Source organism: Rana temporaria, chromosome 3 (assembly GCF_905171775.1).
Source record: "Rana temporaria chromosome 3, aRanTem1.1, whole genome shotgun sequence".
In the NCBI taxonomy this organism is placed as follows: Eukaryota; Metazoa; Chordata; class Amphibia; order Anura; family Ranidae; genus Rana; species Rana temporaria.
In genome coordinates, this window is record NC_053491.1 from 154,129,113 (window position 1) to 154,147,696 (window position 18,584).

General features: G+C 43.2%; 1 protein-coding gene across 1 annotated transcript in view; it reads left to right on the forward strand.

The window, feature by feature from the left end:
* The window catches only part of MOV10L1 (Mov10 like RISC complex RNA helicase 1), a 189,141-nt gene that overhangs the window by 148,137 nt on the left and 22,420 nt on the right, over positions 1-18,584 (forward strand). The window contains exon 22 of the mRNA XM_040343664.1: positions 9,381-9,530. Within this exon, the coding sequence (XP_040199598.1) occupies positions 9,381-9,530 (150 nt within the window). The remainder of the gene's footprint in view (positions 1-9,380; positions 9,531-18,584) is intronic.

Sequence of the window (18,584 nt, forward strand, 5' to 3'; positions counted from 1 at the left end):
GATATGGCACACACTGGTTAAGATTCAATGATAAAAGGAGAAATATTGTGAAGGGGAGAGAGAGGACTGGGTGGTGGAGGTAGTTTGTTTAAAAAATTGTTTTTATGGGGGAATTAATCCATGTAAGGTACAAGGATAACTGTTCAAAGAAGGCTGCCAGTTCTACAAGTGTAGAAGTAAAGAACTCTGTATTAAAAGAAGGGGAGAGAGAACAGCGCCCTCTAGGTGCAGTAATTCTGTTTTAATATGACACAATAGAAATGATTTCACTCACAGAAATGTTGTGGAAACAGGCATAGTAAAGATCATCCGCTCCGACTTCCGGGTGCAAAGAGAAGAGGAAGGTGAGTCCAGCATCGCTGTTGTGGACGGGTGTCGGCAGTCGGGTCTGTCCTCCGGGAACAAAACTGGAGACGATGCTGCCGGATGGACAGCTTCACTTCCTGGTCTGGTCACTTACGGGTCAGCGAGGTGGTGCTAGCTTTCAGAGTATTCATACTTGTTCTTCTTGGATCAATGCCTGAAGAATGAGTACGAATACTCTGAAAACTAGCACCACCCCGCTGACCTGACCCAGAAGTGACCAGACCCGGAAGTGAAGCTGTCCACTGTGCCCCGCAGATCGTGTTCCATCCATCTGGCAGCATCATCTCCAGATTTGTTCCAGGAGGGACAGACCCGACTGCTGACACCCGTCCACAACAGCGACGCCGGACTCACCTTCCTCTTCTCTTTGCACCCGAAGTCAGAGCGGACAAGCTTTACTGTGCCTGTTTCCACAACATTTCTGTGAGTGCAATAATTTCTACTGTGTCATATTAAATCGTAATTACTGCACCTAGAGGGCTCTGTTCTCTCTCCCCTTCCCTTAGAGTTCAGGTTGCTGCCCTATCTTTGTTTGCAGAAACGAGACTAGCGGATGATCCTTTAGTCAGGAGGTTCCTTTCAGCTAGATCTAGACATGCTCCCAAGGTCGTCAAACACATTCCTCTCTGGGATCTGTCATTAGTATTAAATGCTCTTACAAAGGCTCCTTTTGAGCCTTTGCATGAGGCTTCCCTGAAATTCATTTTCTTTGAAGATTTCCTTTTTTTTGGCTATTACGTCAGGGAGAAGGATTTCTGATCTACAGTCTTTCCTGTAAAGACCCCTTCCTGAGGATTCTAGAGGACAGTGTAATGATTAGGCCTGATCCTTTCTATTTGCCCAAAGTATCTTCAAACATTCATAGGTCCCAGGAGGTAGTCCTCCCTAGTTTCTGTACCCCTCCCAAGAATGCGGAAGAGGAAAGGTTTAGTCTTTTAGACGTGAAGAGATGTCTTCTGCTTTATCTAGAAAAATCCAGTGGTTTTTGGAGTTCCTCTCAACTGTTGGTGTTGTTCAGTGGCCCCAAGAAGGGGTCCAAATCGTCTAAAAGTTCTATTGCTAGGTGGATTAGGGGAGCTATTTGTGAAGCGTACAAAGCATCAGGTCGCACCCCTCCTTCTAGAATTAGGGCTCATTTAATGAGATCTGTGGCCACATCATGGGCAGAAAGAGTGGGGGTGTCATGGGAAGAAATTTCTAAAGCTGAAGTCTGGTCCTCCTCTCATGCATTTGTCAAACATTATAGAGTTCAGATGCTTTCCAGCCAGGACCTCTCCTTTGGTAGGAAAGTGCTTCAGGCTGTCGTCCCTCCCTGAGGTATAGAATCTTGCTTATCCTCTCAAGTAGCTGTCCTGGAAGGTGAAAGGGGAAAACCCCCGTTAGACTTACCGGTAACGGTATTTCCAGGACAGCGTCTATATTCCCACCCTATTCGTTTTTTCACTGGTCGACCTTGTTTACCTGGTGGTGGTGGTTTTATGAGGTTTTTTTTTCCCCTCTGCCGAGTGCACTTTTGGTGGAGGTTTACTTGATCTTCTAAACAACTGAGGGTCAGAGGAAAGGGAGGGGCCTTTTAAATTGTATCTGATTTGTCTTTCCTGTAGAGGGCGGAGCCAATCATTTCTCAAGTAGCTGTCCTGGAAGGTTAATCATCTCTCAAGTAGCTGTCCTGGAAGGTTCCTGGAAATACCGTTAAGTCTAACGGGGTTTTACACAACTTAGGAGTTTTGGAAACCGGTCAAATGTGACTGTGAACAGACTTAAGTATTAAGCAATTTCTACAAATTGTAAGGCTTCATATACATACAGCCTACTTCGACTGCCAGAAAACACAAAATGCTGGAAAATAAGGGCGCGATTTTACAACGGTTTGCGTTTTTCTGGCAGTCAAGACATTTCTATCCTGAACACGATTCTTCTGTGTTCAGGAAAGGGGGGGGTTATAACTGCAGCAGCTCCTGCATGGACACACAGGCTTTTATGGAGTTGAGTTTAGGAGCTTCTAAACTCTAGTTTGGAAGCTGTAGTGTACATGAAGCCTAATGCAGTTTCTGTAACAAGTGGTGATTGTCTGCGCTGTGGTATGGCTTGGCCGGATGAGTGAAATGAGGGAATGGTGAGTGAACGGGCTAATAGGGCCTGGGGAGTGACAGGTAGTGCAGACACAAATTAACCTTGACGGTTTTAAATAGGTACAGTCCTAACTGGGCTGTAAAATAATACAGTGGAGTTTTACAAAGAAAGGTGTATGTGAAAATCGAAGCAAAAACTTAAAACGTGAACATAAAATCTTAGGTGGGTGCAAACCAAAAGAAAATGACCGCAGTTCAACACTGGAACTGGTGCAGCAGTGAGGAAATGGTTAAAATGGAAATTCTGCAAGGGATATTCAGTCCAGACAAATCCAAGCAAACGCATGCAGCCCACACCTCGGTGACTAGTGCAGCTTACCTTCCAGCTGACATAAAGGGTCAAACACATAGGATCAAAACGTTACCAGTTCACCCAATAGAAAACTGGTAACGTTTTGATCCTATGTGTTTGACCCTTTATGTCAGCTGGAAGGTAAGCTGCACTAGTCACCGAGGTGTGGGCTGCATGCGTTTGCTTGGATTTGTCTGGACTGAATATCCCTTGCAGAATTTCCATTTTAACCATTTCCTCACTGCTGCACCAGTTCCAGTGTTGAACTGCGGTCCTTTTCTTTTGGTTTGCACCCACCTAAGATTTTATGTTCACGTTTTAAGTTTTTGCTTCGATTTTCACATACACCTTTCTTTGTAAAACTCCACTGTATTATTTTACAGCCCAGTTAGGACTGTACCTATTTAAAATGTCAAGGTTAATTTGTGTCTGCACTACCTGTCACTCCCCAGGCCCTATTAGCCCGTTCACTCACCATTCCCTCATTTCACTCATCCGGCCAAGCCATACCACAGCGCAGACAATCACCACTTGTTCATACACTTTTTTTGTCTATAAAGGACAGACTCCCCATTTGTTTGCTGCAGTGTTTACCATATTGCACTCATCCCTTAGCCCACCTCCCTCCTCCCCCCTCTTTTTTCTCACTTCCCTTTCCCCTTATCCTACACAGCGCAGGAGCTTTCACTAATATTTACACTAATGCAGTTTCTACTGATTTGGCTGAATCTGATGGATTTGAAAAATGAAAGCAAAATAAAGTGTACAAAAATGTTGTCTGTCTTTTACAAGATTGGTAAAGTTCAATAAGTTTTTTCAGAATTGGAGGCTCTTTATGCCTTAATTCTAATCCGGTCCTTATGCATTGAAGCAAAAAACTTTTGATGTAAAGACAAGAACTTGATGCCAAAAAAACATTTGATGATAGACTGGTGAAGGGGGAAAAAAAACATTTAATTCACTGCAAAAGGCCTATTATCGGACTCTCTCTGCACAAGTAATGCTTCACCATTATTCTATGCAAAGTTGGAAAAACCTTAACTTCAGTCTTAAAATCTAAGGTATGCAACGCAATTGGCTAGTGCAGTGGATGCATAATGCAACTTAACTTTGTAAAATCCAGCAAATAGTAATTGTATATTAAAGGAATATATTATATACATCAAGTGCCAATATAAAACCACAGCGCTATGAGAATAAATAAATATTCAAATCTAAATGTATACAAGTGTACAATGTGATATCACAATTATAAGTGAATAAACTCATAAATTTGTAAACATGCAAATAAGTGAAAAAAAGTCCGTGATGTTACACAAAAAAACGTGAAGTATTAAGAGGAAAGTTCATATAACTTCAATATAGTTGATCCACTCTTCCAGGGCTTCCACCACACCTCAGTGTTCAGTGCTCCAATCCCCCCTCACAGTGGACACTCACCACAATACTATGCCTCCCACTCTCGTGTTTGGCTACCGAGCTTGTAATAAGAGTATCTCCAAGGTGTCACCAGTATATGAATCCCAGTGTTAGATTCGAGGATGTTCCAAAATAGCAATGCAAAAAAAAGAAAAGTGCACAATAGTGTAAAAACGTAAGACCAGTTTAATAAAAACACTCAAATGAACCTTCAAAAATTGCACTCACAAACAAAATCAAATGCAAAACTTTGTGTGATAACAGATCACTGCACACTTCAAAGTCCTCAACTGCAGATAACAGTGGTCACGGCGGACCCTCGATCAACTGGACAATCTCACCACAATCCTTGGCACAGCACACCACTTCAAACGATAACTCTTTAACTCGGTAATTCAAAACAGCTAAGAGATGGCTGCAAACAGTCCTAGATGTAACTTGGAACTTTTTAAACATGGATTAGGCCACGCCCCGACATGTTTCGACTTCCTGTCTTATTCATGGGTATGGCCAAATCACCCATTCCCCTCTTTTATATATGCTCAGGGAAAACTAGCAGCGAATAAAATCAGAGAGTGACGATTAACACACCGCCTCTTGCGTGTGTGTATCGCACCATCTGACAGCGAGAGCATCACCCGGTCACGTGTGATTCAGTGTCCAATAGGGTGACAGCATCGCCGTTTCTATGGGCGGGAGCTGTGTATAGCATCTCACTCGTCACTTCAGCAGCGAGGAGCGCAACCAATCATGCTGCGCTCCTCTTGTATCCAATCGCTTTGCCGCGGGATGACGAATGAGCATGAGCTATCATCAGGGTGCCGCGTTGTCCTAACAACGGGGGACGCGGCCAACTGGTCACGTGTACCCCGTGGCCAATAGACATTATTCGCAGCGTTAACCCAGACGGAAGTGCAGTGTATATCTGGTACACTGACATGTCACACAACAGTCTACTTTTAAAAGAGGAAACCAAACTAACAAATTAATATTAAAAAATGAAATTGTGTGGGCGTAATAGCACTCATCAAATGCTGGGGGTAAAAAATGATCTTAAATAGGGAGACGGTCTCTCGAGAGTCCCCGTGACCACCAATCCTCAGTTTTGACACGCATCTCAATAATGGTCATACATTCATTAGGTAAATAAAGTACATACATTATTTAAAAGTTGGAATTAGCACTATAACTATGATCTGACATGCATATAATAAAAAACTATTAACAAAAGTATTTTTTATATTAAAATATATATAAAATTATTATATTAAAATATATTATATACATCTACACATAACCACGAGAGTGCCCAGACCCATCCATTCGGATCAACGTACCTCTAGGTAACTCTCGTGCATATAAATGAATACACAAATTAAATTTAAATTAAATTTAAACAATTAATAATGATTAGATATGGAATGAATGGTTAATAATCAATAATGATTATGGATAAACAAGTTTAAATGAATACCAGACATCATATTGACCAGATAAATTGAATAGAATCTAGGTGTCTGACCATAATACTGACAACTGCAGAGAAGGAGGTTTAAACTGGTATCACCCATGCTAATTATCTTATTTCCTTGCAGTTCAGTAATTGGGTCCAACCCAGAACCGAACAATAAAAGACAAATTATTCACCTATAACATATATAAATGATATAGATAAACGACCTGAATGTGGAGAATATAGTAAAGAAGCTGTATACCTCAAGAGTTATTAATAAAACAGTTGAGGTCAACTTCTATATTTAAACCCCGAGGCTGGAGACATTTAAGCAGATCTATCCACTGGGTTTCGCGCTGTGAGAGGTCCCTTATTCTGTCCCTTATTCTCCCTGTGGAAGGTGCATATGTTGTCGAACAGTACAAATACACAACAGGGGGAAATGTGAAGTAGTAGGAAGTGATGGCAGCTCTTTTGAGATTAAAGAATTCAGCACGTGCAACTCCTCCTACGTAGTCTATTTATTATGGTGTCCGTGTGGTCTACTCTATGTGGGGAGAACCAAAAGATTGCTCAGGGTGCGAATCGCTGAACATTTAGCGAACATAAAAAAGGGCTTTGAATATCACAGCGTCTCGATGCATTTTAAAAAGAGACATAAGCAAGACCCATCTTTGATTCAATTTTGTGGGATCGATGTGGTGTATTTCGGTTGGAGGGGTTCAAACAGAATAAGGGACCTCTCACAGCGCGAAACCCAGTGGATAGATCTGCTTAAATGTCTCCAGCCTCGGGGTTTAAATATAGAAGTTGACCTCAACTGTTTTATTAATAACTCTTGAGGTATACAGCTTCTTTACTATATTCTCCACATTCAGGTCGTTTATCTATATCATTTATATATGTTATAGGTGAATAATTTGTCTTTTATTGTTCGGTTCTGGGTTGGACCCAATTACTGAACTGCAAGGTAATAAGCTAATTAGCATGGGTGATACCAGTTTAAACCCCCTTCTCTGCAGTTGTCAGTATTATGGTCAGACACCTAGATTCTATTCAATTTATCTGGTCAATATGATGTCTGGTATTCATTTAAACTTGTTTATCCATAATCATTATTGATTATTAACCATTCATTCCATATCTAATCATTATTAATTGTTTAAATTTAATTTAAATTTAATTTGTGTATTCATTTATATGCACGAGAGTTACCTAGAGGTACGTTGATCCGAATGGATGGGTCTGGGCACTCTTGTGGTTATGTGTAGATGTATATAATATATTTTAATATAATAATTTTATATATATATTTTAATATAAAAAATACTTTTGTTAATAGTTTTTTATTATATGCATGTCAGATCATAGTTATAGTGCTAATTCCAACTTTTAAATAATGTATGTACTTTGACCATTATTGAGATGTGTGTCAAAACTGAGGATTGGTGGTCACGGGGACTCTCGAGAGACCGTCTCCCTATTTAAGATAATTTTTTACCCCCAGCATTTGATGAGTGCTATTACGCCCACACAATTTCATTTTTTAATATTAATTTGTTAGTTTGGTTTCCTCTTTTAAAAGTAGACTGTTGTGTGACATGTCAGTGTACCAGATATACACTGCACTTCCGTCTGGGTTAACGCTGCGAATAATGTCTATTGGCCACGGGGTACACGTGACCAGTTGGCCGCGTCCCCCGTTGTTAGGACAACGCGGCACCCTGATGATAGTTCATGCTCATTCGTCATCCCGCGGCAAAGCGATTGGATACAAGAGGAGCGCAGCATGATTGGTTGCGCTCCTCGCTGCTGAAGTGACGAGTGAGATGCTATACACAGCTCCCGCCCATAGAAACGGCGATGCTGTCACCCTATTGGACACTGAATCACACGTGACCGGGTGATGCTCTCGCTGTCAGATGGTGCGATACACACACGCAAGAGGCGGTGTGTTAATCGTCACTCTCTGATTTTATTCGCTGCTAGTTTTCCCTGAGCATATATAAGAGGGGAATGGGTAATTCGGCCATACCCATGAATAAGACAGGAAGTCGAAACAGGTCGGGGCGTGGCCTAATCCATGTTTAAAAAGTTCCAAGTTACATCTAGGACTGTTTGCAGCCATCTCTTAGCTGTTTTGAATTACCGAGTTAAAGAGTTATCGTTTGAAGTGGTGTGCTGTGCCAAGGATTGTGGTGAGATTGTCCAGTTGATCGAGGGTCCGCCGTGACCACTGTTATCTGCAGTTGAGGACTTTGAAGTGTGCAGTGATCTGTTATCACACAAAGTTTTGCATTTGATTTTGTTTGTGAGTGCAATTTTTGAAGGTTCATTTGAGTGTTTTTATTAAACTGGTCTTACGTTTTTACACTATTGTGCACTTTTCTTTTTTTTGCATTGCTATTTTGGAACATCCTCGAATCTAACACTGGGATTCATATACTGGTGACACCTTGGAGATACTCTTATTACAAGCTCGGTAGCCAAACACGAGAGTGGGAGGCATAGTATTGTGGTGAGTGTCCACTGTGAGGGGGGATTGGAGCACTGAACACTGAGGTGTGGTGGAAGCCCTGGAAGAGTGGATCAACTATATTGAAGTTATATGAACTTTCCTCTTAATACTTCACGTTTTTTTGTGTAACATCACGGACTTTTTTTCACTTATTTGCATGTTTACAAATTTATGAGTTTATTCACTTATAATTGTGATATCACATTGTACACTTGTATACATTTAGATTTGAATATTTATTTATTCTCATAGCGCTGTGGTTTTATATTGGCACTTGATGTATATAATATATTCCTTTATTTTCACATAGTATTTATTTAAACAGCAGCTAGGCGCTTCAACTTCTTTCCATACTGGCGCAGTAGTGGGTTATCAGTCGGGCGCAGTTTTGATATCCCAATCATCACAGTAATTGTATATTAACATTATCAGAAATATATCATGTTTATTTTCTGCAAAGGACATGTTAAATTCTCACTTAGAAAATGAAAAAGATGTAATTTGACAAGGGATGCCCAAACATTGGAATATGAATATAGCTTGTAGCAGTTGTTTTTTTGTATGTCTTAAAGTTTTGCTAAACCCACAATAGTAAAATCAGTCTGTATATGCAGAAGCATGATAGTTATACTTACCTAAGGAGAGTTAATTCTGCACATTGTGTAAAAAGGTTGCTTGATCCAGTCTTCTCTGGTCATCCCCTTCTTCCACGGTTCCTAATCCATCTCCTGACAGTATAGTGCCTTGGGACACTGTGCACATGCTCAGTTTGATGTGTATTGCTAGAGAGTTTTTTTATTTATTTTTTGCTTGGGGGAGGGGGGGGGTGCATGTGATCAGCACAAGGCATTGTCCAGACTAAGGGACAGGGGTCCTGCAGCCTCATAGGACAGTACAGAATAGAATGAAAACTCCTTCTGCAAGCTTTAACCAGACACTGATAGAAGTCATAAGACACTATACGTATATACTGCTGATGAGAAAAGGTATTTAGCCGTTTATATTTGATAAAATGCATATCCATGTACTGTGTAAGACCAGATATAGTGAATGCAGGATCCTGGATTTAGTAACAATTTAACTCTTGCCTTGGCCATTCCAGGAGTGTAGGCCACTAAAGGTAAGGGCAGTGTTTTGGTATGTACCCTTTGAGGTAAAGTGCTTTAGTTTAGGATCAGAAAACATCTGTTTATTTAACAGGGTACAGAGATGCGAGAAGGAACTAACCCATCCTGGTTTAATCCCGCTGAAGCTGTTCAGGTTATGAGATACTGCTGTATACTTGCAAAACATGTTACTACATCAGTTTCTGCTAAAGAGATTGGAGTGATTACACCGTACCGAAAACAGGTATGTACATTGAGATGGTTATGATGTACCATGTTTCTGAGCTATAGAGTCTATTAAGACCCACCCATTGAGATGGTCTAAAGCACAGCTGACCTTTGTAGACATTTTACCGAGAGTGATGCCCATCCGTAGAAGTCAGATCCTTTGTAACGGTGCTTGTTTGCATATACTACTAGCTTGGTATCATAGTATTCTACAATGGTAAAGGGGGGGGGTGTATATGGTGCTTGCTAATAGATATAAGCGATTAAAGGGGTGGTTCCCCCTAAAACACATTGCTAACAATAGATTCGTAAGACCCGTTACACTGCGGGTAGGCTGGCTTTTTTTTTTTTTTTTTTTAAGTACATACCGATATCTCCCCGTCTCGTTCCTTGTCGGTGGGCGTTCCTAGTTGATTGACGTTCCTCGGACGGGCGCGTACGTGACGTCACGACTTTCCGAAAGAAGCCGAACGTCGCTGCGCATGCGCCGTATAGAGCCGACTATACGGCGCATGCGCAGCGACGTTCGGCTTCTTTCGGAAAGTCGTGACGTCACGTACGCGCCCGTCCGAGGAACGTCAATCAACTAGTTCCGCCCACCGCCTAGGGACGAGACGGGGAGATCTCGGTATGTACGAATAAAAAAAAAAAAAAAGCCAGCCTACCCGCAGTGTAACGGGTCTTACGAATCTATTGTTAGAAATTAGTTTTAGGGGGAACCACCGCTTTAAAAACAATAATACTGATAATATTACCAATAATATTTAACCACTTTAATACTGGGCACTTATACACCTTCCTCCCCAGACCAGCTTTCAGAGCTGTTGCACTTTGAATGACAATTGGGCGATCATGCTACATTGTACCCAAACAAAATTGTTATCATTTTGTTCCCACAAATAGAGCGTTCTTTTGGTGGTATTTGATCACCTGGGGTTTTTATTTTTTGCAACCAAAAAAAAGCGCACATTTTGAAGAAAGTTTTTTATTTTTTTGTTTCAGTTACAAAACATTTGCAAATAAGTACGTTTTCTCCTTCACTGATGGGCACTGATAAGGCGGCACTGATGGGCACCCATGAGGTGGCATTGATGGGCACTAGTATGCGGCACAGAGAGGCCGCATGGATGGGCACAGATAGGCGGCTTTGGATGGGCACTGATAGGTGGCACGGATGGGCATGTATGGCCTCTGATAGGTGGCACTAATGTACTGTAATGTATTTTACTGATGGATGCCAATCAGTGCCAAACAATAATGCCTGCCAATCAGTGATGTCATTGTGGGCACTGATTGGCATCCATTGTGGGCACTGATTGGCATCCATTGTGGGCACTGTTTGGCATACTTGTTGGTCATCCCTGGTGGTCTGGTGGCATTCCTGGTGGTCCAGTGTAGGCATCCTTGGGGGGGGGGGGGGGGGGCTGCGCTGGTTATCGATCAGCACAAACCCCCCTGTCAGAGGAGCAGCCTATCGGCTCTCCTCTACTTGCATCTGACAGACGCGAGTGAGGAAAAGCCGATCACCGGCTCTTCTTGTTTACATTGTGATCAGCCGTGATTGGACACGGCTGATCACGTGGTAAAGAGTCTCCGTCAGAGACTCTTTACCTAGATCGGTGTTGCGGGGTGTCAAATTGACACGCCGCAACAACTATCGCCGCTATGCGCGCCCCCGCGACTCAATATCCTGAAGACGTCATATGACATCCGGTCAGGATATTGAAACCACTTTGCCGCCGTCTTTTTTCTATAGGGCGGGCGGCAAGTGGTTAAAATTCCTATTGTGCAAAAAATCATGTGCAAATATGTAAAAAATCGGCAATCGTGCAACTATATGCAAATAGATAATAGTGCAAAATACTTCAAATTCTCCAAACAGGTGCCATAAAAAAATGTTAAAACGTGCAAAATAGTGTCCAATACGCAAGCAGTTCCACAATATCTGATTCCAAAAATAAATATAGAATGTGTGAAATATATATACATGAACAAAATTAGATATATACTATGGGCCAAATCCTCAAAAGGTATACGCAGGCGGAACTGCTGTTCAGCCTGCGTATCCCTGTGCCTATCTTTGGAACTGATCCTCAAAAGCAGTTTTCCAAAGATAGGCAGAAGATCTGACATCTGTAAGACACTTACACTGTCAGATCTTAGGCTGCAGTACCGCATCCGCCGCTGGGGGCATTTCTCATTGAAATGCCGCTTTGCGTATGCAAATGAGGACTTACGGAGATCCACAAAGCTTTTCAGGTTTGTGTTTTCTGCGTAAGTTTACATTTGCATACGTAAAATTATTAGTTCTGCTTTTACAAAGTGTAAACTAGTAACACCTTGTAAAAACAGATCTTTTTTTCGATCGCCGCGTTTTTTTTTTAATTTTGAATTTTTTTCCCCGGCACGTAACTTTTTTTTTACCCGACGCAACTTTATTGTCCCGTAGCAATCCACAAAGCCCGACGTAACGTAATTTTGCGTGCTGCCCGTCGGGAAAATGATGTCACGAGCATGCGCAGTACGGCCGGCGCGGGAGCGCGCCTCATTTAAATTGTCATCGCCCCCTGCAGAAGAGGACCGCCTTGCGCCGGAGACATTTAAGTTACCCGGCCTGAAATTTCTAGGTAAGTGCTTTGTGGATCGGGCACTTAGGTAGAAATTTTAAGTCCGTGTAACTTAAATGGGAAAAGATAAGTTAGGCAGGATTTTTGAGGATTTGGCCCTATTATCCTGCACTTTGCCTGTGATTATCATTTGATTTCGGAGTACTTATTGCACAGAGATCTACGTTTGAACCAAGGAACTTTTTGCATGGAATTACATGTTTGGAATTACATGTTTTTTTTTGCACAGAGAACACATTTTGGATATATAATTTTTTTCATAAATATATTTTCTTTCACACATTCTATATTTTTTTCACATCCCATGGGCACAAGGGAGACTTGACTGGCAGATTGATCCGCAGTACCCCCTGAATGAAAGCCCGAACTAGGGTATGAGATGCCAGCAGGCTTTGAAAGAAGACTGATAGAGCCGATGTTTGACCCTTAATTGTATGAAGGGCTAATTTCATATCCACTCCTAGCTGGCAAAAGGCGAGAACCCTACTTATGTCATATCTTTGAGGATTCCATTTGTTAGTTTCACACCATGAAATGTATGCTTTCCAGACTCTATAGTAGATAAGCCTGGAAGCTGGCTTTCTGGCACTGGACCTGAGAGCCCTTGTTTCTTCAGAATGTGGGTCTCAGCAGCCAAACCGTCAATTTTAGCTTTTGTAAGGAAGGATGGAACACTGGACCTTGCAAAAAGCAGGTCGTGACGAGGTGGAAGTTTCCAAGGTTTTCCTACCGCCATCTTTATGATTTTGGCGTACCAGGGTCTTCTGGGCCAATTTGGGGTCACTAAGATTACAGGAATTCTTTCCCTCTTGATCTTGCAAAGTAGCCTTTGTAAGAGAGCGATCAGAGGAAACGCATACATCAGTGAGAACTGATTCCACGGAATTATTAGAGCATCCGATTCGTAGGCCAGAGGATCTCTCGTCCTGGACACAAAGGGCCAGATTCACATACCTGAGCGCATCTTTAAGCCGGCGTAGCGCATCTCATATGCGCTACGCCGACGTAACAGAGAGGCAAGCACAGTATTCACAAAGCACTTGCTCCCAACGTTGCGTCAGCGTAACGTAAATTCCTAGGCGTAAGCCGGCCTAATTCAAAGTAGGTGGAGGTGGGCATGATACATTTAAATGAACCGTGACCCCATGCAAATGATGGGCCGAACGAACGGCGCATTCGCCGTCCTGTAGACGCTTCCCAGTGCGCATGCTCAGAATCACATCGGAATGAATGCCTAAGATACGTTGAACCACTGAACGTAACCTACGCCCAGCCCTATTCACGTAGTACTACGTAAACGACGTAAAATACGACGGCTGTTCCGTGGTCCATACCTTTGCATGGGATGCGCCTCCTTTATGTGGAAAAACTTTACGCCGGACGTACGCCTTACGTAAACTGCGTATATTTCTGCGACGGGCGATAGTACGTTCGTGAATCGGCGTATCGCCCTCATTTGCATATAGATACGACGGCGCACATTTACACTTACGCTGCGTATCTGTAGATACGTCGGCGTAAGTGTTTTGTGAATCCGGCCCAAAGTTGTCCAGTAAACGACGTAAAATACGACGGCTGTTCCGTGGTCCATACCTTTGCATGGGATGCGCCTCCTTTATGTGGAAAAACTTTACGCCGGACGTACGCCTTACGTAAACTGCGTATATTTCTGCGACGGGCGATAGTACGTTCGTGAATCGGCGTATCGCCCTCATTTGCATATAGATACGACGGCGCACATTTACACTTACGCTGCGTATCTGTAGATACGTCGGCGTAAGTGTTTTGTGAATCCGGCCCAAAGTTGTCCAACTTCCTGTTGAACCTGGAAGCTAGCGGGTCTACATCCGGGGTCCCCCATCTCTGGAATATGGCCTGAAAGATCTCTGGGTGGAGAGATCACTCTCCTGGTGACAGCTGCTGGTGACTCAGATTGCAGAGAGACAAGGAACATGTTCTTCTGCCCATGTCAAAATCCGATTCACCTCTTTCTGAGCGCCCTGACTGTGGGTGCCTCCCTGGTGATTGATGTAAGCTACTGCAGTAGCATTGTCGGATTGAATCCGAACTGGGTGGCCCTGTAACCTGTGTGTCCAGGTTCTGAGGGATAAATATACTGCCCGTATTTCCAGTATGTTGGTCAGGCTCCTTTCGGTCTTGGCCCAGGTTCCCTGGGCTGAAGCTTCTTACAATACTGCTCCCCAGCCCATTAGGCTGGCATCTGTAGACACCACCCTCCAGGTGACTGGGAGAAAGGATCTTTCTTTCCGCAAGGTTTTGGTCTTTAACCACCAACTGAAGCTTTGGCGCACCTGTGAAGACAGGTGCATGGGTAAATCCAGAGCTTGTATCTTCCTGTTCCAGGCAACTAAAAAACTGCCTTGAAGTAGTCTCGAATGAAACTGGGCATAAGGGATAGCCTCGAAGGAGGCTACCATCTTCCCCAATAGCCTCGTGCAAAGGCGAATAGACGGTCTTTTCTTTGCCTTGACCTTGTGGATCAGGTCCTTTAGCGAATTGATCTTTGGCTCTGGTAGGAATACCCGGCTGTGAACATGCCCAAATACTCTACCCTTCTTTGGGCTTGTAGAGAGGATTTTTGTAAGTTTACAATCCATCCTAAATGCTCCAGGTATCTTATTGTGGTGAGCACAGCGTGATCATATCCTGCCTCTGACTGATCTTTTACAAGTAGATCGTCTAGATAGGCTGTTATTGCTATGCCCTGTGCCCTCATATTTGCCAACAGAGGGGCTAGCACCTTTGTAAATACCCGAGGTGCAGTAGCCACACCAAAGGGCAGAGCCACAAACTGGAAGTGGCAATGTTCTACCGCAAACCTTAAGAACTTTTGGTGAGCGGGATGGATAGGCACATGTAAGTATGTGTTTTTGATGTCTATTGACGCCATGAATTCTCCGCCTTGTAGGGTGGCTACCACTGATCGAATAGTTTTCATTCGAAAATGGCGAATGTTTAGCAAATTGATTTAGAGATCCAGAATGGGTATGATGTCTCTGTTTGGTTTTGGGATCACAGAGGTTTTAATAAAAACCTGAACCTTGCTCTTTTAGGGGTACTTCTGTGATCACCCCTTGAGACAGCAAGTGATCCAATCCCTTGAAGGACGCTCTTTTTAATGGATCCTTGGAGAGCCTTGAGCTTCAGAACTGAGAAGATGGGATCTCTCGAAATTCCAGCTTGTACCCTAGGGATACTGTGTATACTACCCATTTGTCCTGGATTTCTGTCTGCCATGCTGCTAAAAACTGTCAAAGCCGTTCCCCCATTCGGCTGAGCGGGGGCGCCTCTTCATGAATAGGCTTTGGGGTTTTGCTTGTTGGCCTTTGAACCCCACTGCTTCTTGTTCTTCTGGGCCTGGTCTTCTTTAGCCTTTGTGGCTGGCTAAAAATGCCGTCGCCACTGGCTGGGGGTAGATTTACCAGGAGCCGGGGAGAGAGAACGTTTAAAACAAGATCACTTGTTTTTCTTCTTCTCTGGTAATAGTGGTCTTTCCACTTGATATCTTTTGGAAATATTTTTCCAAATCTTCCCTAAAGAGGCGTTTGCCATGGAAGGGGAAACTAGCCAAAAGCGGCCTCTGCGGACCAATGCTTTAGCCAAAGAATTCTGCGCATATGCACCAGCTGGAGTGCGAGACGAGATGTTTGCTGAATCTAATCTCTGATAGCATCTATTGTAAAACCATAGGGCTTTAGGCAAATTCTCCCACAATTTGACTTGTTCTGGAGGCAGCTCCTTCAGCCCCTGTTTTACCTGGTCCTTGAGGACCTGACGCATGCCTACTGCTGCTACAGCAGGTTGGGCAACTGACCCAGCCAGAAGGAAGGAAAATTTCAGTAAAGATTTCAACTTCTTTTCCGAAGGATCTTTGAACACCTGTACATTATCCACTGGACAAGTCAGGTTCTTTTTTACACAAGAAATGGCTGCATCTACTTCTTGGAAAACTCTTCCTCCATAGGATAAAGAATATTAAACTTCTCCGGAGGTGAGAAACGCTTATCTGGATGTAGCCAGTCTGCGTAGATTAACTTTTTTAATAACGGATGAACCAGAAAAGAGCATGAACCCTGCAGTGATTTTAATGAGCCCAGGGATGAGACGGATGATTCAGTTAATGCAGTACACAGTAATGCAGTACGCAGCATAACATTGTACCTGTGACCTTAGCATCTGGGAAGCAGAAAAGGGTTCCTCTGATATGCCGGATCCGTCAGACTCCTCATCCCTGTCCTCTGTAGGTGTTACCTCATCCTTCTCTTCAGATTTTTCTGAAGGGGATCTGAAACCACTGAAGGAGATCAGCTTCGCTTTTTGTCCTTTTGCGAAGACTTTGCGATTAGCGTAGCGATCTTTCCTTCTAATTTTTACAGGGCTGCGGTAAAAGTGTCCACAGTGACATATGCACTCCCAGGTGCCACTGAGAAATCATTACCCCTGATAGTGGCAATGGCTCCTCCTGTATAGGTATGTAAAAATTAACAAGGGAGGAAGGTACTGAGCAGGCACGGCTAGAGCCCCCTGTCTCAGGCGGCGGTGCTTTCTTGTCTCTTAGTCCCTGAATTCCTTCCAAGGGAAGACATATTACCAAGCAACAAGCCAAGGTACCACAACGCATATACTACTGTGCTCAGTTTAGCAATCTACATCAAGTATGCAACGTAAAACACAGTTTCATGCCATAGAGTAAGTGTCTCTCTTGGTAGTGCACCACCAACCACATAGAGCTTACGTGCCCCCTGAATGCTGCTGTGTCCCAAAGGAAGAGCTGCCGGTCTCCGAGATTCCTTTATGGCTCCTGTATTGAGCGCCATCTTTCAAATCGGCTTGCCCGTGCGCGCTCGTAATCCCCCTCCTCCGCCCCCACCGCCGATTAAAGCACACCCCCGACCTAGGGCAATAATGGCGGATGTCCTTGGACGAGGGGGAGCCTCCCCCTGCTTATATAGACTGTGCTGGGCTTCCTTAACCAGTGTTTGGAGGAGAGAAGCGGTGGACGTCCTTATGCAAAGGTCTGCAGCGGAGGAAGTGTGCTTGTCCTGCCGAATCTGACACTGTATAGAGTGTGGTGAGTAAAAACTCTGCTCTTTACTCCCTCTAGTGGCCAAAAGAGACGCCCTACTCAAAATTGAAAAAAGGTCCTTAAGATTGTTCTTAGGATTCCTTTCCCTCTTACCTTTATCCCCACCGCAGGTTTTTCTGCTGAAAAAATTCAGACAGCGCCAATCTTCACCCATCTCGGTGGGCTTTGTGTGCCAACCTTCAGGGATATGGGTTCCTATTTAAAGTAGGGCCGAAACAACTAATCGATTAATCGACAACTAATTGATTATGAAATGAATCTATTACAATTTTCATAATCGATTAATCGGCCAGTAACATAATGGGGTTAAAACAACTAGAATTAGCCCTTTATAGTACAAAAAAGCAAATCGCTACTGTAAATATTACTTTCACTGTCGCACAGTAAAGAAATTAACCCCTTACAGTAGCGATTATTTGCTCTTTTTGTAATTATTTTTGGTTTTTTAAACCCCATTATGTTACTAAACATCTCAGGCCTGGGTTCACACCTCTGTTTTTTGGTGCTTTTTGCAGAAACACACTACAGTTCATTTACATGTTTTCCTATGGGACACGTTCACATCCATGATTTTTTTTTCAGCTGCTGCGATGGATTCAAAAGCATAGCTCTTTTTATACCCCCAGAGGGTCTCTTTGGCAGAGCTTTCCTTAGCACATCCTACACACGTCCAACACTGGGGAAAAAACTGAGGTGCTTCCCTAATGGGAGGGGTTATATGGAGGGGATCTGTCTTTAATTGGTTGTGCCAGTGTCCAATTAACCCATTATGTAATGAATGGCTCTGTGTCCTGTGGTGTACGAGAAAGAGATATACATACATATATATATATATATATATATATATATATATATATATATATATATATATATATATGTATCTAACATAATATAATACCGTATATACTCGAGTATAAGACGAGGTACCTAATTTTACCCCAAAAAACAGGGAAAACGTATTGACTCGAGTATAAGCCTAGGGTGAGAATGCAGCAGCTACTGTAAGCGGAAAAGAGGGTCAACAATGCCCATTGCACGCCTCACTGTGCCCATTGCAGTCTCCCTGTCCCCGAGTCAGTGTACCTGAAATTCTTGACAGGCTGCGGGCGTCCATTCATTGTTTAAAAGTCGCGGTCTCCTCCTGGTCCCGTTCCGTGATAGGCATTTCCCAGTAGCCTATCACGATAGTCTTCTCATCCTCGGACTCCGTTTCCCAGCAGACACTGTGTTCAGTGTTCCGCCAATCACGAACGTCTTTTCATCCTCTAACAAGAGAATGTCCGTGATAGGCAGAACAGTGTCTGCTGGGAAACGCCTATCGCAGAAGGGACCAGGG